At 44.2% G+C, this 26,863-nt stretch overlaps 1 protein-coding gene across 2 annotated transcripts; it reads right to left on the bottom strand.

The window, feature by feature from the left end:
• Positions 1–1,205: 1,205 nt before the first annotated feature.
• Positions 1,206–24,332, bottom strand: LOC117434810 (uncharacterized). 2 transcript variants are annotated; one of them, XM_034057473.3, is made up of 14 exons: positions 24,187–24,332; positions 22,741–22,859; positions 17,984–18,041; positions 16,847–16,940; positions 9,233–9,453; positions 7,898–8,090; positions 7,327–7,480; positions 6,557–6,665; positions 5,705–5,752; positions 5,041–5,067; positions 4,558–4,703; positions 3,826–4,027; positions 2,718–2,788; positions 1,206–2,283 (listed from the first exon to the last, which is right to left on the bottom strand). In XM_034057473.3, exons 4-14 carry the CDS (start codon positions 16,849–16,851, stop codon positions 2,053–2,055), a joined length of 1,407 nt encoding a protein of 468 aa, XP_033913364.3. In that variant the 5' UTR covers positions 16,852–16,940; positions 17,984–18,041; positions 22,741–22,859; positions 24,187–24,332; the 3' UTR covers positions 1,206–2,052. The 2 variants fall into 2 exon arrangements, with proteins under 2 accessions (XP_033913364.3, XP_058859209.1); XM_059003226.1 differs by having other exon boundaries at positions 22,741–22,848.
• Between the last annotated feature and the right edge of the window lie 2,531 nt (positions 24,333–26,863).

Genomic DNA, 26,863 nt, shown 5'->3' with positions numbered 1-26,863 from the left:
TGGAAACACAGCCAGCGACACCTCACCCAGACTCAGCTCTACCTGCGGACAGGCAGTGGAAACACAGCCAGCTGCACCTCATCCAGACTCAGCTCTACCAGGGGACAGGCAGTGGAAACACAGCTAGCTACACCTCACCCAGACTCAGCTGTACCTGCGGACAGGCAGTGGAAACACAGCCAGCTACACCTCACCCAGACTCAGCTCTACCTGTGGACAGGCAGTGGAAACACAGCCAGCTACACCTCACCCAGACTCAGCTCTACCTGCGGACAGGCAGTGGAAACACAGCCAGCTACACCTCACCCAGACTCAGCTCTACCTGCGGACAGGCAGTGGAAACTAGGCCTCAGCCTCTCTATCTCTCTCTCTTCCTCGATCTCCCTTCCTCTCTATCTCTCTCTTTATCTGTTTGATTCTCGATCTAGATAGGCCGATAGAAAGGACTACATTCCCTTGCTTGGCATTAGGGTTACACGGTTATGTCCTGTGAGTTTTCAAGCTAGTTTTCACGAGAACATTACTTCATAGCAGACCTGGGGTCAGGCTCAATTATACTTAATTGCAATTACAATTTCAATGCTATCTTGTTCAATTAGTTACAAATCTACTAAACGGAAGAGCTCCCCACATTAACATGTTTACTCAATTTATTCGGAATGACCAAGCAGTGGTCACAGGTACAAACACAGAAACATACTGGAGAACTTTCATTGTTTTCAATCAAACAAGGTCACTAAAAGTGGTTGAAAATACAAGACTAATGATCGAATGACAAATGAATGCGTAACTGAACTGTAATAGATCAATTCTATGTTCTAATTACAATTAATTGCAATGCATTACAAATTACACAATTATATTGTGATTGAGCCCAGGTCTGCCTCATACAGTGATATTATATTTGAATTCCTGTCACTTGTTGTATAGTGTGAACCCCACTATGGATGAGACGTAAAACCAGGGTCCTGTAAGTCACTTTGGATAAAAGCATCTGCTAAATGACTAATTATTATTATTATTATTATTATTATTATTAGTAGTAGTAGTAGTAGTAGTAGTAGTAGTAGTAGTATTTTTCCCTGAGCTTATAATTAATTAATTAATTAATTAATTAATTAATTAATTAATTAATTAATTAATTAATAATAATAATAATAATAATGCTGTGGAAATATATAGTAGAAAATAAAAATAAAAACTCACATTTTTAATCAGGAGCGTTTATTCAGATTTTAAAAGTTTGAACACCACCACATGCAGCAGCGAATACCATTTCATGAACTTGTTTGAGCAACCCAAATACTTAAAGAAAACAGGACTGGCCCAGACAGATTGTCTCTCCCTTGGTATAATTAATTTGTTCACGCTGGTAATTGATCTCCAGGGCTGTGCTAATACTTGTACTCATAATTGCCTTTAAGAAGTACGTTTAGAAAAATCGGCAGGTGTTTCAATAAATCCATTCATTAGGGTGTTGATTTCAAAACAAGAAGAGCTGTCCTTCCCTCGCCTTTACAGTGGAGTACCACATCGACAGCAATTAACTAACGCACTGAAGTGTGTTTTAAAAGCCGGGGGAACTAGACAATGAATATTTTCGGTACGGCAGTAAAAAATGTCAGCGCCCTGAAAAATTAATTTCCGATCGGCTTTTAAAAAAACACTTCACTTCATTTCTGTCGATTTGGTACTCGATTGTAAAGGTGAGGGAAGGACAGTCTTTCTTGTTTTGGAATCAACACATTAACAAGGCTTGGTGGTCCAGTGGTTAAGTAAAGGGCTAGATACCAGGGGTCCCCGGTTTTAATCCCAGCTCAGCCACTGTCTAACTGTGTGTGACCCTGAGTAAGTCACTTCACCTCCTTGTGCTCCGTCCTTCGGATGAGACATAAAACAAATTAGGTCATATTGTTGATTCGTAATTCACCACCTAGTCTCTGTAAGTCACTTTGGATAAAAGAGTCTGCTAAATGACTTGCAGATTTAAATGTACTTCTTAAAAGCGATTCAGAGTGTGAGTTTCAGTCACCCCTGTTTACCGTATCTTTTTCACTCTGTTTTCAGGCTACTGATTGCCCACAGCGTTGCGTACAGCGCGCACAGCCCAGGTTTCTGCTCGCTGGAGTCTGCAAACTTGAGGTACGGCTCTTCGTCGCACATGTTAAATCCACAGGAAGCGAGGAGCTCCCGAACCAAGTTCAAGCTGCCCTCCGTGTAGTTCTCGATCCAGTTGGATGTGTACATCAAAGTTTCTTCCATCTGTCCCAACACTGCGCACACCTTGACAAGGATTGTAAAACAACACACACATGAACCCTTGATGTTCGTGCACAGTGCTGCAGACCATTTTGCTGGTCATAACCGCACGCTGACATTAAAACCCACAAGACCCACGACAGGCACTGTACAACCCGCAAGGTCAAACACACATGCAAGATCGCTGTTGAGGTGATGCAGTATCAACATATGATTGCAAGCACACTCCATGCATCGATGGGTTCTGAATTCAAGTACATTAACTAATGCTGTTGCTTTTCTTTAAATTTGAAATGTCATGTCAAATCTGGGAGTTTATGTGAAAGGGGAAACAAACTACACTGTTTCAGTTTAGCCCAGCTCACCCCTTCCCATTCCCTCTCCCCCTCCCTCTCCCATTCCCCCTCCCCCTCCCATTCCCTCTCCCACTCCCCCTCCCAGTTCCTCCCAGTACTCACCAGATCAAGCTGCTTTTTGCACTCCTCCGAGTCAAGTCCAAAGATCCGATTCACAGTATTTTCACTCAGCTCTGCAACATAAAGCAAGCGACAAGAGTGTGTCACTGCACTGTGTCACTGCACTGTGTCATTGCATTGTGTCACTGGACTGTGTTAATGCATTGTGTCACTGCATTGTGACTGGACTGTGGTAATGCATTGTGTCACTGGACTGTGTTAATGCATTGTGTCACTGCATTGTGACTGGACTGTGGTAATGCATTGTGTCACTGGACTGTGGTAATGCATTGTGTCACTGGACTGTGGTAATGCATTGTGTCACTGGACTGTGTCACTGCAATGTGTCACTGGACTGTGTCACTGCAATGTGTCACTGGACTGTGTCACTGCATTGTGTCACTGGACTGTGTTACCGGACTGTGTTAATGCATTGTGTCACTGGACTGTGTCACTGCATTGTGTCACTGCATTGTGACTGGACTGTGGTAATGCACTGTGTCACTGGACTGTGTCACTGCATTGTGTCACCGGACTGTGTTAATGCATTGTGTCACTGGACTGTGTCACTGCATTGTGACTGGACTGTGGTAATGCACTGTGTCACTGGACTGTGTCACTGCATTGTGTCACCGGACTGTGTTAATGCATTGTGTCACTGGACTGTGTCACTGCATTGTGACTGGACTGTGTCACTGCATTGTGTCACTGGACTGTGTTAATGCATTGTGTCACTGGAGTGTGTCACTGCATTGTGACTGGACTGTGTCACTGCATTGTGTCACTGGACTGTGTCACTGCATTGTGTCACCGGACTGTGTTAATGCATTGTGTCACTGGACTGTGTTGAATTGTATTATAGTTGTTACTAGGGGTGTGCAAAAACTGTTGCAAAAGTAGCAAATGTAACTGATTCGTCACGCAAACCATAGAAACTAACCCTGCAGTTAAAGCACAGCAAAGTGTAATAAAGCACAGAGCGGTATGGAAAAGCATATTAAACACATGGCAAACCAGGGTACACTATAGTAAGTGCAGAGTCTAACCATGGGAAAATCATGGGGGGGCACTGTGGTGAAGTTCTTAGGGAAGGGGAGCTTGGGTTTGTTACCCTTAAGCGTGCAGATGAGAAACATGAGCGGTCCGAAGAGCTTGTGTGAGCAGGGCTGGGGGTCGGAGCACTCTGCATGTGAGCTGCGGTCCGGGACAGAGAACTCCAGGTAGTCCAGCACTCTCTGGACTGGCTGCCTCACCCCCTCAGCCAGGGAGTCCACAGAGACCCCGTCAGCATCTCCCCACAATGCTGCTTCCACCTGAGAGACAGACACACACACACACACACACACACACACACACACACACAGTGTTAAAAGGGTTTGCCATACTGGTTGCATAAAACACCTTAAAGTATTCAGTTAACTGGGGTATGGACTCAGAAGACATTGAAGCTGCTTTAATGAAACTGGGTGGACACTGGGGTCCTGCCTGTTTTAATGGGGGACACTCACAAAGCTGTCCAGAGCACTGGACAGGGTGGACACTGGGGTCCTGCCTGTTTTAATGGGGGACACTCACAAAGCTGTCCAGAGCACTGGACAGGGTGGACACTGGGGTCCTGCCTGTTTTAATGGGGGACACTCACAAAGCTGTCCACAGCACTGGACAGGGTGGACACTGGGGTCCTGCCTGTTTTAATGGGGGACACTCACAAAGCTGTCCACAGCACTGGACAGGGTGGACACTGGGGTCCTGCCTGTTTTAATGGGGGACACTCACAAAGCTGTCCAGAGCAGTGGACAGGGTGGACACTGGGGTCCTGTCTGTTTTAATGGGGGACACTCACAAAGTTGTCCAGCGCTTCCAGGGCCTCTCTGTAAGGCAGCAGCTCTGACAAGAGGCTCAGGACCTTGTTTCGTTCAGCCTGGTCCAGAACACTGAACTCCCTTAACTCGTTCTCCAGGGCCTGTTGCGTCATATAACACGATCGAACTAAAAGAAAAAAAAAGGTACATTTTATTGAACAATTGGCTCATGACGTACACACGCATGCTTTGAAATCCATCTGATTGTGAAGAAATGAGGGCAGGGGAGGCGTATCAGTCACGCGCTGGCAATTCACAATTTATTTTGAGTTTCATAAATAGCAGCACTTAAAGTACAAAGAAATAAAAACGATATCTGTGTGCCATTATTATTCAACGAGAACACTATATCAAAATACCCAAACCCGTTGGTTATCTTTCGCATCAATGTTGCTGGTTTTGTTAACAGTGCCACAATAAGAATTTAATTCCAGGGTTAGTTTTGAAGAGAAACACATTCCCACCTTCTAACATCTGCATTCGCTGTTCATCTGTGAAAAGACAAAAAACAAAAAACATCAAATTAATTCTTGCTAATTGCTCAGAAACGGTCCTACCCAGAGACATCAAGTTTTCATTAATTATTTGGTACCACTTTACATTAAGTCTCAATTGCTGTGCATTTACATAGTAGTTCCTTAGTAAATGCATGTGTTCAGCATATACATAATTACAATGTTTCTATGTGTAGTTACAATGTACTTAATGTCAATTTTGCAGGCTATAACCCTAACTCGTTTCTGAAATAATTGTGTACTTCTATATCAGGCAAAAAGATGTACGCATGAAGTACATTGCTCGGATAATTATTCATTATTGCTCATCTTTCTCTCTGTTAAGAATTGGAAAGAGTTTCTTCAGTTGACTCGGAAAAGCCTCCATGCAGAAATAAGGGCGAGCGACACTGTGATCTTAAGCAGAGGGGGAACACGAAGCCACAGGAAGAGCGGCTTGAAACCTGGTTCTGGGAGACCTAGTTTGAGGTGGCTGTATCAAACCCCAAATCTCCCCTGAAACCTAGTCTCCTGAAACCAAGTTCCAAGCCACTCAGCTTTAGTTTATGAATAAAACACGATTACTGTGAGAATGAATAGGGACTGTAAGTCTCCAGAGATGTCTGATACATACCTTTAACAAAAGTAGGCAGATACTTTTCTCCTGGCGGTGAAGCACAACCTGCCATGAAGAGATAGAAGAATTGTTTGCAGGTTGCTTAAGATGCCTAATTAAATTAAAGCACAAAGTGGTTCAATATTTTCACACGAGTGCCTATTGCGCTTCTATATCACCGATTAATAAGCAAAAATGAAATTCTCACACCCTGAGGTTTTCGTGCAGGTAGACATAAATCACAAACCTTGAGATGTTCTAATAACTGTGCACACTGCTGTATATATACACATATCATTTATATGTGTTATTAGTCTTGTGCCATGCATGTACATCCATTTACTTGTAGCCACATGTATTGAATAATATTTGTTTACCAGCTGTACTGTTGTGATTTATTCACAGCACTGTGGAGCCCTCTAGTGGCTGCACTGAATGACGCGCTCCTTTGAGGCGCTCTTATAAATGTGCACACTGCGGTATCGATCTCCTAGATGCTTCAAGATTATACAACATGCTTTCAAATAAAAGTTATACTCTAAGATTTCTGCAGACCCTTTTGGTAGTTGATCTGTCAATCGGAACATGATTGACAAACGGACTCGTTTTAAGATGGTCGGTTTCAGTATTCATGGTTTATGGTGCAATTTTCGAACGAATGGAACGTTTACGGCCTGGTTCTTCTTGAGAGAGCGATCTGATTGTCTGTAATAAACGCCTATGATACGTATTACAGGGTGTGTTTAGATAGTAAACCCGTGGTTCCATGGCTTAGGTAAGTTATATGTACATTATAACCCAGTATATATTAAAGGCGAGTTCCACTGTATTTGTGAAATGGTTGTGTTCATATTGAAGAGCAGCACTCACAGAAATCCCCGCTGCTTGAGACGGAGAGTCCGTAGGCTTTGCACGCAAGCACAGTGTCCTTCTGAAACAAGAGCTCCCGCGTGCTCCCCCCTTCCGCCTTCACCTCCACCTGCAAACAAGACACACACAACCTGTCACCTACTCAACACACACACACAACCTGTCACCTACTCAACACACACACACACACACACACAACCTGTCACCTACTCAACACACACACACACACAACCTGTCACCTACTCAAGACACACACACACAACCTGTCACCTACTCAACACACACACACACACACACACAACCTGTCACCTACTCAACACACACACACACACAACCTGTCACCTACTCAACACACACACACACAACCTGTCACCTACTCAACACACACACACACACAACCTGTCACCTACTCAACACACACACACACACACACACAACCTGTCACCTACTCACACACACACACATAGAGAAGGGCAACTAGGCTGAAGGTCCCATCACTTCATTACATGAGCTATGAGGACAGGTTAAAATAATTCTCTTCAGCCGAGAAAAAAGAAGGGAAAGACAGGACTTTAAAATCCTAAATGGAATAGCTCTAGTGGTTGGAGCTGAGGGACTGGGAGGGAGGGAGGCAGTGTGGCTCTAGTGGTTGGAGCTGAGGGACTGGGAGAGAGCGAGGCAGTGTGGCTCTAGTGGTTAGAGCTGAGTGACTGGGAGGGAGGCAGTGTGGTCTACTGACAGGCAATAAGACAGAGTCAATAACCCAGTACCTTGGTGGCTTTCCAGGGTTTGACCTTCAGGGACCCCTTCGAAGACGAGGTCTTAATCAGCTTCATTTTGTTCTTGACGCGGACACACTGGACGACCACACACACCTTTTGGTTTTTCAAGTGCTCCAGCCCCCAGTGGTTCATGTCGAACTTGCTGCAACAGCACAATGCAAATCATTAGAAAGCTCAACCTCACTAAATTTAGAAAATTATATGCCCTTCATGTTCCCTGGTTGACTACTAAGCACTTTCTTTCTGATTCACTGTTACCAAATGTGTGTTTCTAAAGCTGAGGGAACACGAAGCCACTTTTTCAGGAACAGGGGCTTGAAACCTAGTTTGAGGTTGCTGTATGAAACCCCAAGTCTCTCCTGGTGTGCCGTGCAGGAGGGCTGAAACCTAGACTCCTGAAACCAAGTTCCCTGAGCTTTAGGGTAAAAACAAAACTCCAGCTGATTGACCATGCAGTTTTTGCAGGTCTTGAATAGAAAGCACTTCACTTCCTTTGCTGTAGGTCCTGCGTGGATGAAAGGCGCTATAAAACACAAACCCTCTTCCCCGATCTGCTCACCTGTTTTGCAGCTTTTTCATCAGCTTGTCGGGACAGACTTCCACCTTCTCAAGGCAGGTCGTCTCCACAGTTCTGGAGTGGGTGTGACTCGCGTGGGCCCCAGCGTTCACCACCCCATCAGGCACCTTTGCAGTCACACTCCCATCCACATGGGAGCAGTCATTAAAAGTTAATAGTGGAGTTTCTTTCTGAGCTGCAGAGAGAGAGAGAGAGAGAGGGAGCAGTGAATTGTGGGATGGTATGACCTCGTGCTTGCCTGGTCTCACCTCCATACAAAGGCGCGCTGCATTAAGACAGTGCAGCCACTAGAGGGCTCCATAGTGCTGTGAAGAAAACACAACAGTGCTACTGGTAGACAAGTATTGTTATATGTTTTTTGCTTAAAAGAGCCAACTTCCCAACGTTTCGGTATGTTTAACATGCTTCTGTCAAATTGAAACAAACAGTGGAGGTACTTTGGAGGCTTTGGATGCCATGCAACTGCACTCGCTTATTTCTATTTGAATCTATGAATGTGCATGTGATGTCATTTACTGCAGCACAGTTGATGATGTAACAATCTACTATTCCTGTCTATTTAAACCTGCAGGCACCGTGGCATTGAGTCTATTCATCCACTTATTTAGCGTTATTCTTCTATATTGTACTGTAACTAATTGTATTTCTTCTGAAAACTACAAATTACTTTTAGGCATGGCTCTTTTAATATGGATAATCTGTGCAGATGGCATATGTAGGTAGTGAGATATATATATATATATATATATACACACACACACACACACACACACACAGAGCTATGGCCAAGTTTTGTATCACCTAGGATTTTAGGACTGAGACATAACTATATGAACAGCATATACAGCATACTATATGAGCAGCAGTGTGGAGTAGTGGTTAGGGCTCTGGACTCTTGACCAGAGGGTCGTGGGTTCAATCCCAGGTGGGGTACACTGCTGCTGTACCCTTGAGCAAAGTACTTTACCTAGATTGCTCCAGTAAAAACCCAACTGTATAAATGGGTAATTGTATGTAAAAATAATGTGATATCTTGTAACAGTTGTAAGTCGCTCTGGATAAGGGCGTCTGCTAAGAAATAAATAGTAACATAAATTTTGATTTTTTATTTAACACCATGTAATTGAAGAAACTACTAAATGATATTGCAAAAGTCTAATACAGAGAGAGAGAGAGAGAGAGAGAGAGAGAGAGAGAGAGAGAGAGAGAGAGAGAGAGAGAGAGAGAGAGAGAGAGAGAGAGAGAGAGAGAGAGAGAGAGAGAGATGTTTTGGTTTTTTTTTTTTTTTTAAACAGAAATGAAAAGGTAAAATTTTACCAATTTCGAAGTTGTCTCCGTCCACCAGCACCATGTTCAGATTCACGGAAGTTGGAAAGAATTTAGCTTTTTTCCATATAGACTTCGGCCATTGGTGCTCGACCTTCTTCACCAGATAAAGGGGCCTGAAGTCGTTGGAGTCCAGTACACTCGACACCGGTATCAGCTCCCCGGTGGGGTCCAGCTCCATCGCAAATTCATGGGCAACCTTGCAGAACTCGCTATATAAAATAAGGGACACCACAATAAACACCTTTGACTTTACTGTGGTTATATAAGAACACAATTTGAGCTTTTCAATAGAAAAAAAACTCTATAAAATTAAAAAGCCATTGGCCATTCAATACATCTCAGAAATAAGCTAACAAATGTTTCAACGTTTCTAGAGTCTTCTACAGCGTTAAGACGACGAACGTAGAAACACTGGCGATCACACCCATATTTTTTCCAGCATTCACGGTGTTAGTTCTGTCTTCACGAATTCTTATCAAAGCCACTGCTTTTGAAGTTGTCAATGTTTTTGGTGGCGGTGAAATTAAGATTTTCGCTGCCTCAACCGCAATAGTATCGACTTCTACAGTGATAATTTTCCTATTCTTTAATTATCCAAGTTGTTGTAGGGCCAGATTTAAGGGGGGGGTGGGGGGGCAACTGGGACATTTGTCCAGGGCCCTGAGCTGCCAAGGGGGTCCGCATCCTTGTTAAAATAAATACAAAAATAAAAATTGCTATTTTACAGTTGAAAATCCAATCCTCGTGCCCCGTGATCGCGCTAGCTAAACACTTACGTCTCCCGCTGGAGGACACGGAGAAAGAGCGGGAGAGAGAGAGAGAAAGCGCGAGAAAGAAAGAGCGAGAGAGACTTTTAAGATCCTTTATTTAAATATTCCAAATAAAATCCATTAAAATTCAAATAAAGGTAAAACACAACAAAAGATTCCTACTGCCTCAGCAGAATTAAAAAAATCCTAAAATACATCATGTTCTCCTTAAAAACAGATTTTAAACAAAATAAAAGGATCATAAAAAATCAATATAAAAACTGTGTTTTTCCCCTTGTTGAAAACAGATTAAAGCCAAAATAAAAACACTGTAAAACAAAAAATTAAATAAAGTTCGAACAAAAACTGGAGCTCCCCCTCCTCACTCACAGCACACAAGGCGTCTCCCACACACCACCTCTCCTGGAAGTCCCCCAGGTTACTGACCAGTATAAAATACTCAAACTCTACTTTGATCTGGCTGACCACGAGCACTCTGAACTGAACCACTAAGCTGGTCAGTCCAGAACCAGAAAGTTGATTTTTCCTTGTCTTTAAAATAGCCAATTTTGCCTGTCCAATTAAAAAATTAGTAATAACATACCTGTTTTTCATTTTAAAACTGTACAGAACCCCAAAAATAAAAAGCTCCTTACTAAAAACAAGCCCTAAATTATTCAGGATTCCTTGCAGTAAATTAAAAAGTGGCCGCAGCCTCTCGCACTCACTGTAGGCATGAAAGAGAGTTTCCTCTGCTGAGCAAAAAGCGCACTGCTCACTGATACTGGGGTCCACTCTATGGAGAAACCTGCCTGTGGACACAATGCAGTGTAGAATCTTCCACTGCAGGTCCCCCACTCTCTTGGCGAGAGGCGGCTTGTACAGCACCCTCCACACCGGCCTGTGCCCCTCCTCTACAGCCAAGTAAGCTCTCCACTTGGAGTCTACCAGACCCCTTAGCCTACTATACTCTGTGGCTTTAACACACAATTTGTATATATGTTTGCTATTCGTGTGAAAGACAATTTCCTCCACATTCTGCAATTTAAGCAAAGTCCCTCCATTCTCTCCACCCCCCTCTCCTTCCTCACCTACTGCTGGTGACACAATCATCCCTGGAAATAAGGAAAGCTGTCTCTGCTCTGTGCCTCTGGACAGCTCCTCCCTCTGGACTGCCTTGAGCCGCGAGGAGAGGCAGCCCCTCAACTCACCCATTAGACTTTCTGCAAGCCTCTCTGAGTGCCAGCCTAGCTGTGCAGTTAACTGGGAAGCAGTTAGCCAGCAGGAGAGCTCAAGATTTAACAGGTGGACCAACCTGGTTACACCTGCTTTTAAAAAACTGGCACAGAGCGTCATTGACTGGAGGAACTTAACTGGAAAGAGTGGATTAAAAAATACGGGCTCCTCAAACAGGTCCTGCCCTGTCGAGGACTCCACATCCCTTTCCACCCTCACCAGCTGCCAAGCATTTAAAATACTTTGATAAAAAGGAGTCCTGCTTTACTAAAATTGGTGTTCTCAATTAAAAACAGGTGTTTTCCTAACCCCAGCCCCCCAACTCTATTGAGAATGAAACAGGCTAGCCTCGTCCAATGAGCCTCCTCCTCAGTGTACAGGAGTCTCTGAACCGCCTGCAGTCTGAAGGCTGCCACCCTGCTGAAAATGCTGACTAGCCCCTGCCCCCCCCTCATCACTAGGGAGGTAGAGGACTGCCGGACTCAAACTGTGTCTCCCGCTCCAAAAAAACTCCAGCAGCACTCTCTGGATCTCCTTCACCAGGCCCTGGGGTGGGTCCAGGCATACCAGCTTGTGCCACATGCTAGAGGCCACCAGATTATTAATAACAAGCACCCGGCCCTTGAAGGACAGTTGGGCCAGCAGTCCCTTCCACCTCTGCAGCCGCCCCCTCACCCTGTCCAAACAAACCCTCCCAGTTCTTTTTCAGGTAGTTCTCTGTTCCGAGGTGCACCCCGAGCATTTTAATGCCTGTTCTGTTCCATTCCAGCCCCTCAGGCGGGACAGGAGGAGTGCCCTCATCCCAGCTGCCTGACAGGAAGGTGTCACATTTTGCCCAGTTTACTTTGGCAGAAGATGCTCTCTGGAACTCATTCAGAGTCTGCTGCAGTGCTTTGACATCTGCATCCCCACTCACAAACACAGTCACATCGTCTGCGCAGGCAGACACCTTCACTGTGGCAGAGGAGGGTGTGGAGGGCGAAGAGGGCACTGTCCATCCAGCTAACCTGACCCTCAGCAGGTGCAACAGGGGCTCTATAACCAGCGAATACAGCATACCAGACAGGGCGCAGCCCTGCCTTATACCCCTGCACACTGGGAAGGGCTGACTCAGTCCATTGTTGATCTTTAAAATACTAAAAATGTTGGAATATAAAAGCCGAATATAAGAGATAAAACCAGGGCCGAACCCGAAGGCCTCCAGTGTTTTAAAGAGGTAGGTGTGGTCGACTCTATCGAAAGCCTTCTCTTGATCCAGACCATTCCTACATTCAAATCACAAATATCTCTAATAAAAAATAAGTTATCAAAAATAGAGCGACCCGGTATACAATATGTTTGATCCATATGTACCACAGTTCCAATAACTGTTTTTAATCTATTAGCGATTGTTTTGGATAAAATCTTTAAATCAGAACATAAAAGTGACACAGGTCTCCAATTCTTAAGCTGGCAAAGGTCTCCCTTCTTGGGCAGCAGTGTAACCACTGCCCTACGGCAGCTAACAGGCAGTTCCTTGTGGCTGAGGCTCTCTCTCAGAACCTGGAGCAAATCCTCCCCCATTATATCCCAGAAAATATTATAAAATTCTGCTGGCAGTCCATCGATCCCGGGAACCTTTCCACTGGAGAGCTGCTTGACAGCGGCGGTCATCTCCTGGTGGGTCAGCAGTGCGTCCAGCTGAATCTGCTCCTCCTCACTGAGGCTGGGTAACCCCTGGAGCAGCCTCTCAGTGTCCTCTAGGTTGCACAGTTATTTATTATAAAGTTCCTTATAAAAACGTACCGCCTCTTTGCTGATTTTCAGTTCTTTCCCACCAGGAGTCCTGATACAGCACAGCTGTCTACTGTCCGCTCTCTTCCTTTCCAGGTTGAAGAAAAAACTGGTGGGGGCATCCATGTCTCTCAACTCCATGAATCTGGAACGCACAATCGCCCCCTTCACTCTTTCCTTCAGCAAGCTCCCCAGCGCAAGTTTCTGCTCTTTTAGGTTCACCAGGGTCTGTTCTTTAAATTCTGAATTTAAACTTTCCTCTAGGATGAGGATTTTTGACTCCAGCTGTCTCACGGCTTTGGGGGCATAAATATTAATAAAAACATACACTGTACTGCCCAGCCTAGCTCTTACTTTTAAAATCCTCCCTTTCTCGATTTCATCCATATCTAATAAAACTGCCCCTAGGCTGGGTTTAAAAAGCATCACGCACAGCCCCTTCCACTCCGCTCGCCACGCCTCCTCATTCTCCTGATCAGAGTGCGTTTCCTGCAGAAACACCACCCCCGCCTGCTTCTGCTCTAAAAACTCAACTAGCTGCGCCCTCTTAAAAGACTGTTTAGATTAAAAGAAACAAAAACGCACCTTTCCATCATAGCTAAAAAAAAAAAACTAACAGACTAAAACAAGTAATAGAAGAAGTTTCATAAAACACAGCCATTTTTAAACAAGAGATTTTGAACCCCTGTTAAGATCTTTCTTCATTTTCTGAACAATTTTTTTTTAATCTATAACGTTTTGGCTGATCAGATTCTTCTGTTGTTGCTTTCCTTGTAAAAACGTGAGCGGAGAAATAACCTTAAATCAGGGAAAAAACTCTCTATTTCTACTCCCCTTTTCCCTTTTGTTTCTGTCATAAAATCATTTACCTGCTCAAGCGTGTCTAACTTTTTCTTACTGAAGGGTTGGCTGTCAGGGATGTCTGAGATAAGCGAGGAGTCAGAGTGCTCCCCCTCCATCTCTTCTGCGCTGTCCTCTCGTTGGCCCCCGAGAATCCGCTCCTCCGCATCTCCCTCCGACTCCTCGACACCGGTCTCTGCCTCAGCCGTCACTGTTTCAGCCAGCGGAGAATCTTGCACCGCGCCCGGCTCACCCTCCGCTGTGTTCTCTTCCTCCGCATTGGGAGGGACTGACTCCCCATCTGGAGCCCGCAGTCTCCCTGTCTGCACGGGTTCGGAGTTCTGCACTGGCTGAGCTCTGCAGCCTTCTGTTGAAATCGTTTCTTTTTAGCTACTACCTTGAATGGTTCTTCACCATTCTCAGTAGTAGCTGTATTATCCTCCAAACCCGTCAGTGACAGACTACGGCTGGGTCTCTTTGTGCGAGGCCGTGGTGTTGGTGGTTCTGCTCCGGTTTCCTTCTGGATCGCTGCCTCCTCGGTCAGCACGGGCTCGCTCTGCGGCTGCGGTGCAGGAGCCAACTCTTCCTCCCGCTCACCCCCAACACCCCCGACTTCCTCCCCGCCAGCATCACCCTGATCCTGCCCTGTTTCTGCTCAAGCCTCCTTTCTCGGGCAGGCTTTCCTCTGGTGTCCCTGTTCTCCACAGTAAAAGCACCTCATAATTTCAGAACTGACAAACACCACACCATGCATCCCTTCCACATTAAAATTCCAGGCTACATTAATGGCTTGATTAGGATCATTTAGTAAGACAAACGCCTGCCTTCTAAACGACATTACGTGCCTAACACTGTTATTTTTGCACCCCAGCGGGATTCCCTTAATCGGGGACACCAGTTTACCAAAACGAGCTAAATTATTTTCTAATGGCTCATTTTTTTAAAAACGGAGGCACATTAGAAATAATAACTTTTGTTACCGGGGTTACTAGAGGGGAAACCTGAACAAATTCTCCTTTTACTGTAAAGCCTTCCTCTACCAGCTTGTTTACCAGAGACACCTCCACTAAAAAAAATTACCAGCGCTTTATTCATCCTTGACGCTGACATAATATTCTCAAACCCCACCACCTCCCCTACTGCCAGCAGACACTCCTCCACCGAAACCCCGGGGTCAGGCAGGCAACGGATCCCGTGTCGGCGGGTGAGAGCCCCCAGCCCTCCTGAATGAGACCCCATTACGGGATCTCCAAACACACACAGCACCACCCTACAAACAAACAAACACACACCACTAACCTACGAACAAACAAACACCAAAAAGAACAACTAAGTAACTATGAAAACAAAATAAAATAAATAAATAAATAAATAAATAAATAAATAAAGTTTTTAATTTCCCGGTCCTACAGCACCGGCGTTCCACCTCTCTGCAAGCCCATCCCCCAATCCTCCACGAGAGAGAGAGAGAGAGAGAGAGAGTTACTAATACAGAAAAAATGGACAAAAATTAGCGGTGCAACAAAATGAAAAAAACAACAAAAGAAAAGCAATCTAGTGAAAAAAAGCCTGCTGGAAAACATAGATCTTAAAAGAACAGCAATAGGGAGGGTAAGGTTTGTTCTTTGTGTGTGAAATCAGCTTCAAAACATGAAATCCATTTACACAAAATCAGTATGTGTTTCACAATCGTCTTATCCACATAAAACACAGTCAAATCATTGTAAACCATAGAGAAGTCTGGTAAAGCATAGGGAAGCATTGTAAAGCACAGAGAGGTCTGGTAAAGCATAGGGAAGCATTGTAAAGCACAGAGAGGTATGGTAAAGCATAGGGAAGCATAGCAAAGCACAGAGAGGTATGGTAAAGCATAGGGAAGCATTGTAAAGCACAGAGAGGTCTGGTAAAGCATAGGGAAGCATTGTAAAGCACAGAGAGGTATGGTAAAGCATAGGGAAGCATTGTAAAGCACAGAGAGGTCTCGTAAAGCATAGGGAAGCATTGTAAAGCACAGAGAGGTCTGGTAAAGCACAGGGAAGCATTGTAAAGCACAGAGAGGTCTGGTAAAGCATAGGGAAGCATTGTAAAGCACAGAGAGGTATGGTAAAGCATAGGGAAGCATTGTAAAGCACAGAGAGGTATGGTAAAGCATAGGGAAGCATTGTAAAGCACAGAGAGGTCTGGTAAAGCACAGGGAAGCATTGTAAAGCACAGAGAGGTCTGGTAAAGCATAGGGAAGCATTGTAAAGCACAGAGAGGTATGGTAAAGCATAGGCAAGCATTGTAAAGCACAGAGAGGTCTCGTAAAGCATAGGGAAGCATTGTAAAGCACAGAGAGGTCTGGTAAAGCATATGGAAGCATTGTAAAGCACAGAGAGGTATGGTAAAGCATAGGGAAGCATTGTAAAGCACAGAGAGGTCTCGTAGAGCATATGGAAGCATTGTAAAGCACAGAGAGGTATGGTAAAGCATAGGGAAGCATTGTAAAGCACAGAGAGGTCTGGTAAAGCATAGGGAAGCATTGTAAAGCACAGAGAGGTATGGTAAAGCACAGGGAAGCATTGTAAAGCACAGAGAGGTCTGGTAAAGCATAGGGAAGCATTGTAAAGCACAGAGAGGTCTGGTAAAGCATAGGGAAGCATTGTAAAGCACAGAGAGGTATTTTTAAGCATATTAAACAAAGAAGGCAAACCAAGTTAAATGCATTGTATAACCATGGCAAAAGCACTGTAAAAGTGCAAAAATACTGTGGTGAACTTATAAGGGATAAGAAGGAATCCCAGTAAAACCCTATAGAAAGGAGGCTTTTTTGTTTACATCATTACGCAGATCCTGCAGCTGTCGATCGCAGCTCACCCTGAAACCGTTCTCTCGTAGTTCTGTTAGCTCACCCTGAAATCGTTCTCTCGTAGTTCTGTTAGCTCACCCTAAAATATTTCAGTTTTTTTTTCCTTTTGTCGTTGGTCTACTTTATTGTGAGGAAAAAAAAACAAACTTGCCTTACCTCATTGTAAAATGCCTCTTCACAAAGTTTCACCAGACTGTGCACAGGGGACGAGCAAACAGGTATTTATAGGATTTTTTTTTCATTCCACGCCCTGAAAAAAATTAAGGAATTCATGACGTGTATCAACCCTCTGACGGCACAGACATTACTGAATAGTGTTTCACATTCTCCTCTTCCACTTTCATTCATTTTTAACCTCCCTTACAAAAGTTTACCAGGGTAGATTTGCACATTTTGCAGCGTTCCCCCATGCCTTTCCCCATGCACTAGCACTGCTAATAATTTACTATGGTTTGCCACTAGACCCTTAATTGAACTGTAATTTGCTTAATTAGACCTTTTTAATTGTTTTCATCTTAACAGTTAAGAACATAAGAACATAAGAAAGTTTACAAGCGAGAGGAGGCCATTCAGCACATCTTGCTCGTTTGGTTGTTAGTAGCTTATTGATCCCAGAATCTCATCAAGCAGCTTCTTGAAGGATCCCAGGGTGTCAGCTTCAACAACATTACTGGGGAGTTGGTTCCAGACCCTCACAATTCTCTGTGTAAAAAAGTGCCTCCTATTTTCTGTTCTGAATGCTCCTTTATCTAATCTCCATTTGTGACCCCTGGTCCTTGTTTCTTTTTTCAGGTCAAAGAAGTCCCCTGGGTCGACATTGTCTATAAGACAGTTGCATATTTCAAGTTAGCTGTAACATTGTATTAAAAGGGTCTAATTAGCAAATGATCAGTTCAACTAAGGGTCTAGTTAAGTAATTGAGAGCTCAACTTCAAATACAAAATCAGCGCGTGCTTACCCTTACTGTCCCAAAGCAAAGTGTAAGAAAGCACAGTGAAAGCATGGTAAAGCATAGGCAAGTATTGTAAAGCACACAGATAGGTATGGTATGTATTAAAACAAACCACGGTAAACTCTGGTAAATGCATGGTATGGGAAAAACATGGGGGTGGGGGTGGGGGCTGCAAAATGACATGTGCAATAACCAGAAGGCAATAACCAGAAGCACATCTCCCAGTGATACAAGAACGTGAATCAAACTCATCTCGGCGCTGAAGACGTTGAGAGAGACGTCCTGTCGAAACGTTTGTCGTCGAATCTCGTTAGAAAATGAAATCAAGAAAAACAATTCACTTTGCCAGAGCCTTCCTTCCTTCCAGCAATGCTCGGAAAACCAGCGCTTCAATAACATCTTTCGTTGCCAAAGGAAAAACAGAGATCAACAACGTTACACATGAAGAGACTTTTACATGTTGTGACTGGTTCAGCAAATCTGCAGTAGGCACATTCCCACACTCACTAACTGCAAAGTATTCTGCAGGAAAAAGTCACACAAATAGTGAAAGAGCGTTTCTGTTAGAATTTCAGCATCAGCATTGCTTTAGAAATTCAGACTGATTGATGATATGTGTTCATATACAGCAATAGTGTGTTCATTTAAAATAGGCACCTAACCCATGGGGCAGAAGTGGCACGTGCCCCTCCCACTTTGAATATGGCGGGGTCTAACTATATATTTTGCCCCTACACTTTCTTTCGTCCATTATATATGTATTATACCTTGTTGAGTTTGGCATTGGTTTGTCTTTAAAAGGTTTAAAAAATTAAATATAAAAATGGAAAAGTATTCAGGAAGATGGGCCACATGTATAAACAATCACAATAAATTCTCCAAACATGAACATATTGGTTTGACCCGTCTGTACCGTGGCTAACAGCAGGAAAAATAATTGAATGAGAACTCGACAGGCGGTCAAGAGAGAGGACTGCATGAAATATCAATACTTAAATTATATTTATTTATGCCCCTGGAAGGTCTGGTATTCCCCAATACCAACCACCCTGGAGGGTCTTATTGCGCTTAGAAAATGGGCAACTGTTAAGACAAAAAAAAAAGACAGAAACAAAGTCTTGTGGTTTAAAACTTGAACATTAGGTGGCACAAGGATATCTGTCCAGGTGAAAAGGCACTTATGCCAGTACTTTTGAAAAGGCCATTTTCTAAATTAAAACAAACCATGGTAAACTGTGGTAAAAGCATAGTACAACCATGGGGAAAGCATTGCAAAATGACATGTGCAATAACCAGAAGCACATCACCCAGAAAAAACAATTCATTTTGCCAGAGCCTTCCTTCCTTCCATGGAAATGAGGTGGTGGATACAAATGAAAAACAATCTTGAATGTGATCCAACATGCGACAGGTTTCTGAGGAGGAATGAGCTCCAGGCAGGGTTACTGCAGCAGCCAATTAGAATGGGAGTGAACAGAGGCGGGGCAGTTCCAAGGAATTACCCCCCCCCCCCTCCCTCCCTCCCTCCCCCCCTCTGGCTCCTTCCCCTCTGCCTTCAAAACCGCTCGCGTCACCCCCTTTTTACGAAACCCTCTCTTGACCCTTCCTCCGCCCAGAACTACAGCCCTGTTTCTCTCCCCCTGTTCCTCTCTAGAACTCTCGAGCGAGCTGTCCACCGTCAGCTGGCATCCTTCCTCAGCAAGCAGTCTCTGCTTGACCCTCTTCAATCCGGGCTCCGTCCTGCACACCACTGAAACCCTGACTCCCTCTCCTCTACTTTCCCTTCACACCGTCGATCATGCGATTCTCCTCTCCCCTCTCTCTCTGATCTGGGAATCTCAGACACAGCTCTTACCTGGTTTTCCTCCCATCTCTCTAACCGTTCCTTCCAGGTCTCCTGGCGTGGCTCTCTCTCTCTTCTCCTCGCCCCGTCTCTACAGGTGTACCTCGAGGATCTGTCCTGGGACCTCTCCTCTTCTCACTCTAGACCCACTCGTTGGGTACTCCTTTCTCTTGGCTTCTCCTACCACCTTTATGCTGATGATGTCCAGATCCTCTCCTTTTCCTCCTTTGACCTCCACATCTCCTTGGCTATTCAACTTGGACGCATTCTCACCACTTCAAACTCAACCTCTCTAAATCTGACCTCCAAGGTATTACTCTTGACCACTCCCTCTCCCTCTCCTTTCCTCAAGACCCCCCTGTTTAGACTCTTGATCCACCCTTCCTACTATACACTGGACTTCCCTGACATGTGCACCACATTACTGGATCCTCAGCTAGTGGACTGGCCTTGCACTACTAATATGTCATTGTTTTCACGGTCGCTCGTCACTTACAAATGTTTTTTTGAAAGTGACTGTGACAGGATGGCGCAAGGGATGAGGCACAGAGACAGACTGCAGTTCAAACAAAAATACTTTTATTAAATAGAAAACACAAAATAAACAGGCACGAGGGCCAAACAAAAGGTTTTTAAAACACAAACAATAAACACAAAGTAAAACTTACAAAAATAAGGCTTCCAGCCTGAGCTTTACCTTCACTGGATTGCAAAACTAACAAAGACCCCGCAGCACACAAAGAACAACCAACCTTGCTTCCTCAGCTACCTCTCTCTGATGAGGAGCTGAGGCCTCCTTTTATGTCAGGTGGCTGGGTGCTAATTGATTGTTACAATAAACCTGGGCAGGGAGGAGAATTTAACCCCATTCCTGCCAATATTTACAAAGGCAGAGCCCTGCTCTGCCACACACCTCCCCCACGTACAAAGTACGCAGGCCACAATCAGCCAAACTCCCCCCCCCCCCCCTTTGAACACAAGCCCCCCCCCCCAAGAGTCCCCTAATGTCCCTCGGGTGGGCTATTTCAGCAGGCGGTGGTGGGCGGGGTTCATGTCGGATCCCCCAAGCTTTCTTCAATGGCGTGGGTCCCAGACCTTCAAAGCAGGCGAATGCTGGCAGGGAAACTGGACCCTCCAGCAGGAGCACCTCTGGTGGTGGAGGTGGAAATGGCGGCCCGTCTCCCTCTGGTGGCGGAGGCGGGAACAGCGGCCTGTCTCCCTCTGGTGGCGGAGGCGGGAACAGCGGACCATCAGGAACAGCAGGTGGAGACGGCGGACCCTCAGGAACAGCAGGGGGAGACGGCGGCCACTCCAGCAGTGGCAGTTCCAGCTTAATCACGTCTTTTGGCTGTCTCTGACTCTATTTTGTTGCAATTCGTGCCCCTTTGAAATCACAGGCCCAGCCGTCATTCGATATCCAGTGTGGAAATTACTTTAAAATACTTTCAACCAGTTCATCACTATTCCTGCAGACGCTGTCCAATTGTTCCTGGATGCCACTGGCAATCGGAACTGCACAAAAGCCACATTCCACAAATAGTTCAAACTGATCGGGTACAATTTCATACCGCGGTCCACCCAAAGCACCACGAACACAACTTAAAATGTTCTGATTACTCAAGGAGCCAACCTCCTCACCTGGTAGCTCATGGCTCATTTATTATTTCCATCGATGAGCCGTTTACATGAATTCCACTTGCCCCGGCATTACAAAACAGTTTGAAGCCATTCTAAATTGTACAAAACAGCATCAGCATTAGTGTTAGTTTCTAGCATCTTTCTCGGTAGGTAATCTTTTGCAGAGCATAATTCTGCAGCTGGTTCGCAACACGTGACCTATCAGCTACATCCATGTGTGTAGAATGGATAGCGAATTACAACATTAGAAAATTAACATGGTTTAAAAAAAATAATAATAATTATTGTCATGTAACATATCAATGATTATGGTCCAATAAAATGGAAATAACATTCTTAAACACGATGAAGCACTTACAAATAACAGATGGATTTACAACACCTTATAAACACGACCTACTGCTAGTGTTGTTTTAAAACACTGTTTTAGGTGTCTGCCGCTGCACTGTAACCTTGACCTTGCTAATGCAGTGCCTGTGGACACGCAACATCGTGACAACATTTCTCAATTTGCCTTTGAGAAGGCTTTCCAATATTGGTGCAGTGACAAAAAGCACAGGGTTATGGTTTGAATGGATCACAGAGCTGTTGTTACAAAACAAATATTATAAGTATACATTTTAATTGTATCAATGGAAAATTCTCATTTCTAGACTTGATTTTATTGAAAAGCAATGAGTGTTTTGTCAGAAATAAGTATCTGTATGCCTACATTAGAAAGGAATGCAATGCTACACTATAGCACACACATATTAAATAAGATTGTAGTTTCTGCCTTTAAACAGCAGTGAGATATTGCACTATTATCTAGCAAACAAGAATAGGATTTATTTTTTATCTGAAATGCACTTGGTAGGTTTGAAAATGAATAGTGGAATATTTCTGTTTTAGTGCCATCTATCTATCTATCTATATTATAGTAGTTTAATGTACAGGTGGAATAAAACCAGTAGTGGCAACTGAATTTCTCCAGTGACTAAAGTTGATATAAAGACCAGGGGAAACCCTGATTGTAGTTATACTTTGTTGTAATCTGGCTGCATCCTAGTTCATATTGTAATTTTAGCAGTATTATTTGCACTTGCTGTAAACTACACTGTATTTAAACATGAAGCTTGCATTGTAATCCTGTGTTGCCCTGCAGCACCTGTAAGTCGCCTTGGATAAAGGTGTCTGCCAAATAAATAAATAATAATAATAATAAAAATAATACAGAAAAGTTATTGATACCCTTAAAGAACAGCATCAGTCTGCCTGGTTATTTCTAGCAAGCTATCTGAAGAAGACGGAAGCCGAAACGTTGCAGCAAATGAATAATATTCAGTTTTTAATTACAGTACTTCCTTACATAGTTAAACCCAACCAATACTTGAAGCGCAGCACAGAAACCAGGAGCAGAGGACACGCAGTGTGGAAATTAAGAGGAGACAGACTGAGGACAGAGGGAAGGAGACACTTCTTCACACAGAGAGTGGGGAGGGGATGGAATGGGTTACCAAGGGTTACCTAGCCACGTTGAGTCTGAATCGCTGGGGTCCTTTAAGAGCTCTGATGGGCTGAACGGCCTCCCTCGTTCTTATGTTCTAACATTCTCGTGTTCTATGTTCTAATACATACCAGATGAAACCGAATGTTTTTGACGTCATTATGAAGAGATGCACATGCACAGAGCTGGCAGCAGGTGGCAGCAGAACCCCACTGTGACGAACGAGCTTCAAGGCCGAGCTGCGGGAAAACTTTCAGACAGTTCATCAAAATTCATGATTAATTATAATTTAAAAAAAAAAAACCCGAACTGCTGATTGATACATTTTTTTTGTATTTGTTTTTATTCCAATTTGTAAAAGTAGTAAAATATTCAGTTAATGCGCAAATGTAGTCTCAGATTAAATATATATGATTTTCTAGTGGGTTTGAATAGTTCATTTGCAGCTTCATCCAGACTACAAGTCTATTGGTTTCACATCGCGCTTTCCAAACGCACTCGGCTCTCTCACTGATTCGTGCAGAAGCTCTAATCAGCTCTAACCTGGAGAATACTTGACGTGCTCCGGCTGTGCGGATATTGTCCGTGTTCTTGTGGTTTATCTGGTGCTCACAAGATCAAATCATTGCTGAAAGAGATTATCAGCCTGGTTTTCAGAAGGCGCGTTTTGCTTATGACTCATTTAATTGAAACGACAATTGATTTTCTGGTTCATTAACAAGCCAGTTAGTCCCATTTCAATAGTCTGGACTTCCATTGAACTGAAAACACGAGCGCACATGTCAATGAGGAAAACAAGAAAGGAAAAATGCATTATTGACTAAGTTGGTCTTATTTTAGCACATCAAACTTATTTTCTGCAAAAGGTCCGGAGCCACTGCTAAATTTAAAATATACAAGAATATAACCGAAAAACTAAACACGACCTCTTCCATTAAAAAGGTAAAATAAGGAAAAGTCCAAACAAGATTCTGGGATCTAAATTTGTGATGCACCCCGTAGTCTCTGTGAGTCGCTTTAGATAAAATCGTTGCGAAATAATAATAATAATAATAATAATAATACAGCGTGCCAATAGAAAAAAATCAATCTTTAATTAATTTCAATATCACAATGTATTATCTGGTGCAATATTAATATTTATATTCTTTACATGCAATATCTGAATGTTTATGTATGTTTGTGAAAAGATCATAATATAAATGGTACACATTAATATGCGGTTGTTGCATATGTATGTTAATTATGTATTTGATATATTTTAAGTTAACCAGCCTAGTGTAACCTCGATAGTTGCAGCTATGGCGTGTCTTAATTAGCGAGTCTATTTTGGTGTTTTTGCATCTTTTGAAAATAAGGCGTTATTTGCAAAATAGAACCAATTATGAGTTTCAATTGCTTAACATGCCGCAATGCGCGTGTATTTTCAAAAAAGCGCAAATCCTAAAATTCCATTGCGCCCCTGACTTCTACGACTTTCGAAAAGCCGGGTTTGTTTTTTGCGTATTTATTTATTTATTTTGCATGGGGGTTATTTTCCGGAGATTTGATTTTAATGATTCAAATATGTTATTCACCTTTGCTGATAGCCAAACGTCTTCCCTTTTGATCGTTCTTGCTGACGTGTTGCCTGCAAGCTGCTGAGAGAGCTTTCGTGCAGTCTGCCCTGTCCTGTCTGTGTCCAGTTGTGAATAGGTTTGAGGTTGACCACTTTGGTGCCAGGGCTCAGATCTCTGAGGGGCTGGTCTGAGCTTTTCAGGTTCAAAGTTATTTAACTGTGGTCTGACACGGGTATTTTTTGCCTGACTGTAAAAGCATCAATAGATTCTGGGTCCATGTCTGTAATGGCATAGTCTACCACACTGTAACAGGTTTTAACCCCTTAATATAAAATATACTTAACCGCTACGCCACTCCCAAGATGGTAATAGGGAGAAGGTTAGAATCCTGGTTTAGGTTTATTTTATTTAATATAGCAGCGATTGTTTCAATTCTGAAGCAATCAGGTGACAAGTACAAGGCTCAGCCCTTAGCAGCAGCGTGTACAACAAAACACAATCAAACCAAAGTACATGTCGAATGTGAAACAAACACAAATATTATCAGTGAAAAGAAAGAAAGAAAGAAAACTATACACACATCTCAAATATATATTCACACTCAAAAAAAGAATCTCACAGTCCAAAAATATAAAGTGCACTAATACCAAAAATAATTAACTACCTCCGAGCAACTGACTGGTCAGGCTATCACGTTACATACTGTCTGTATCGGAATCAGTGATACAGTCGCGGTGAAATTACACGTTTAAAAGAAGCAATTCTTTCTTGTTGCAACACACTTAAAATAGTTACACACAACAAGCAAGAACACCTACACGATACACACTGCCCTAACGCGGAGCGTGGAGGGGAAGGCTGTTCAGTAATCATTTGAATTTGGGACTTATCTATCCAGAATACTTCAGCTGTGGATCTCCGAGGTTACAAAATAGCGCGATCGGCACAAGCGGAGAGAACGTCTCAATGCAATTAAACAGGAGCCGGTTTCCAAGCACTCGCCATAGAACAAACCAATAGCACTACTACCTAGAGCTGAGCTGTATGTGAATCTACCCACAGAGCCCACTGACATTGCTAGAGGTGTTAGTGTGTATCATTGCTAGAGGTGTCAGTGTGTGTGTGTGTGTGTGTGTGTGTGTGGTGGGGGCAGACTGCAGGGCTGTGCTGTGCTGGTGGGGACAGGCTGAAGGGCTGTGCTGGTGGGGGCAGGCTGCAGGGCTGTGCTGTGCTGGTGGGGGCAGGCTGCAGGGCTGTGCTGTGCTGGTGGGGGCAGGCTGCAGGGCTGTGCTGGTGGGGGCAGGCTGCAGGGCTGTGCTGGTGGGGGCAGGCTGCAGGGCTGGGCTGTGCTGTGCTGGTGGGGCCAGGCTGCAGGGCTGTACTGGTGGGGGCATGCTGCAGGGCTGTGCTGTGCTGGTGGGGACAGGCTGCAGGGCTGTGCTGTGCTGGTGGGGGCAGGCTGCAGGGCTGTGCTGGTGGGGGCGGGCTGCAGGGCTGTGCTGTTCTGGTGGGGGCTGTGCTAGTGGGGACAGGCTGCAGGGCTGTGCTGTGCTGGTGGGGACAGGCTGCAGGGCTTTGCTGTGCTGATGGGGGCCGTGCTGTGCTGGAGGGATTAGACTGCAGGGCTGTGGGCTCTGGCTTCAGCTTCTCTCTCTCCGCCCGCTCTTTCAGTGCCTGGAAACTGAGTTCAAACAAGTCCAGGCTGCTCTCCCTGCCCTAGACCATCCCTGTGCCGTGGTGCACACGTTTACTGTGAGCACGGCTGTGACCCGCTGTGTCACGTCCTCGTACAGTCATCTGCCTGCCGTTACAGATCCCCCTCTTACTGATGGTGTTGCAGAGGGCTGTGTGCCAGGCGGTGGGGTGCTGTGAGTATAACAGCAGGTTGCTCTTGGTCCTGCTGTCACCCAGTACAGTGTAATCTGCAATAAGGATTCCCGGGGACTCCCTCAGCACTCTGTTTTTATACTGTTTCTTTGCCTGAGCAGAGCACAGTTCCTCAGGGTATGGCATTTCAATGCTCTGATGGTTCTGGGACTGCGGCTCAGTGTAGCAACATTTGTGTAATTTTCAGTGTCGGTTAGGAGGTCCTCTTCAGCTGCCAACTGATTCGAACTGTCACTCTGCATCCTTTTGAATTTTTTATTTGGTTTTACTCTAGTGCAGTAAATCTGCTATTGAAAAAAAGCTTTATTTTGTTTGTATTTTGTAACTTATTCTATTTTCACATGCAGTGTGTAGATAATGAAAGTTATCTTCACTATCTCTGTACTGCTCCATCTCTCTCTCTTAGCTGCATTAATACACACACACACAGACACACCCTGACACACACACACGGACACACACACACTCACACTGACACACAGAGACATGCACCGACACACACACACGGAGACACACACGCACTGACACACAGCGACGCACACACGTTCACTTCTTTTCACCCTCAGGGCCAGACATCAAAAGCGTGGAACTGAAAAAGAGAGACACTGCGTTGTCTGTTTGCGTTGGCACAGAAAAAACAGCACACAGTAACCTCATTGAGAGAAAGCTTTAACATGGGAACAGAACATTCAATCTGAACCCAGACCCGAGGACACAACACAGAGAGCCCAATTACAGAGAGATCCCTCCTCTCTGCTTTATCTGACCTATACATCGACGACAAAAACACAAGACAGTGAATCAGAAC

The sequence above is a fragment of the Acipenser ruthenus genome, chromosome 28 (assembly GCF_902713425.1).
Source record: "Acipenser ruthenus chromosome 28, fAciRut3.2 maternal haplotype, whole genome shotgun sequence".
NCBI lineage: Eukaryota > Metazoa > Chordata > Actinopteri > Acipenseriformes > Acipenseridae > Acipenser > Acipenser ruthenus.
The sequence above is the reverse complement of the archived record's forward strand: the minus strand, read 5'-3'. Positions and strand labels throughout refer to the sequence as shown.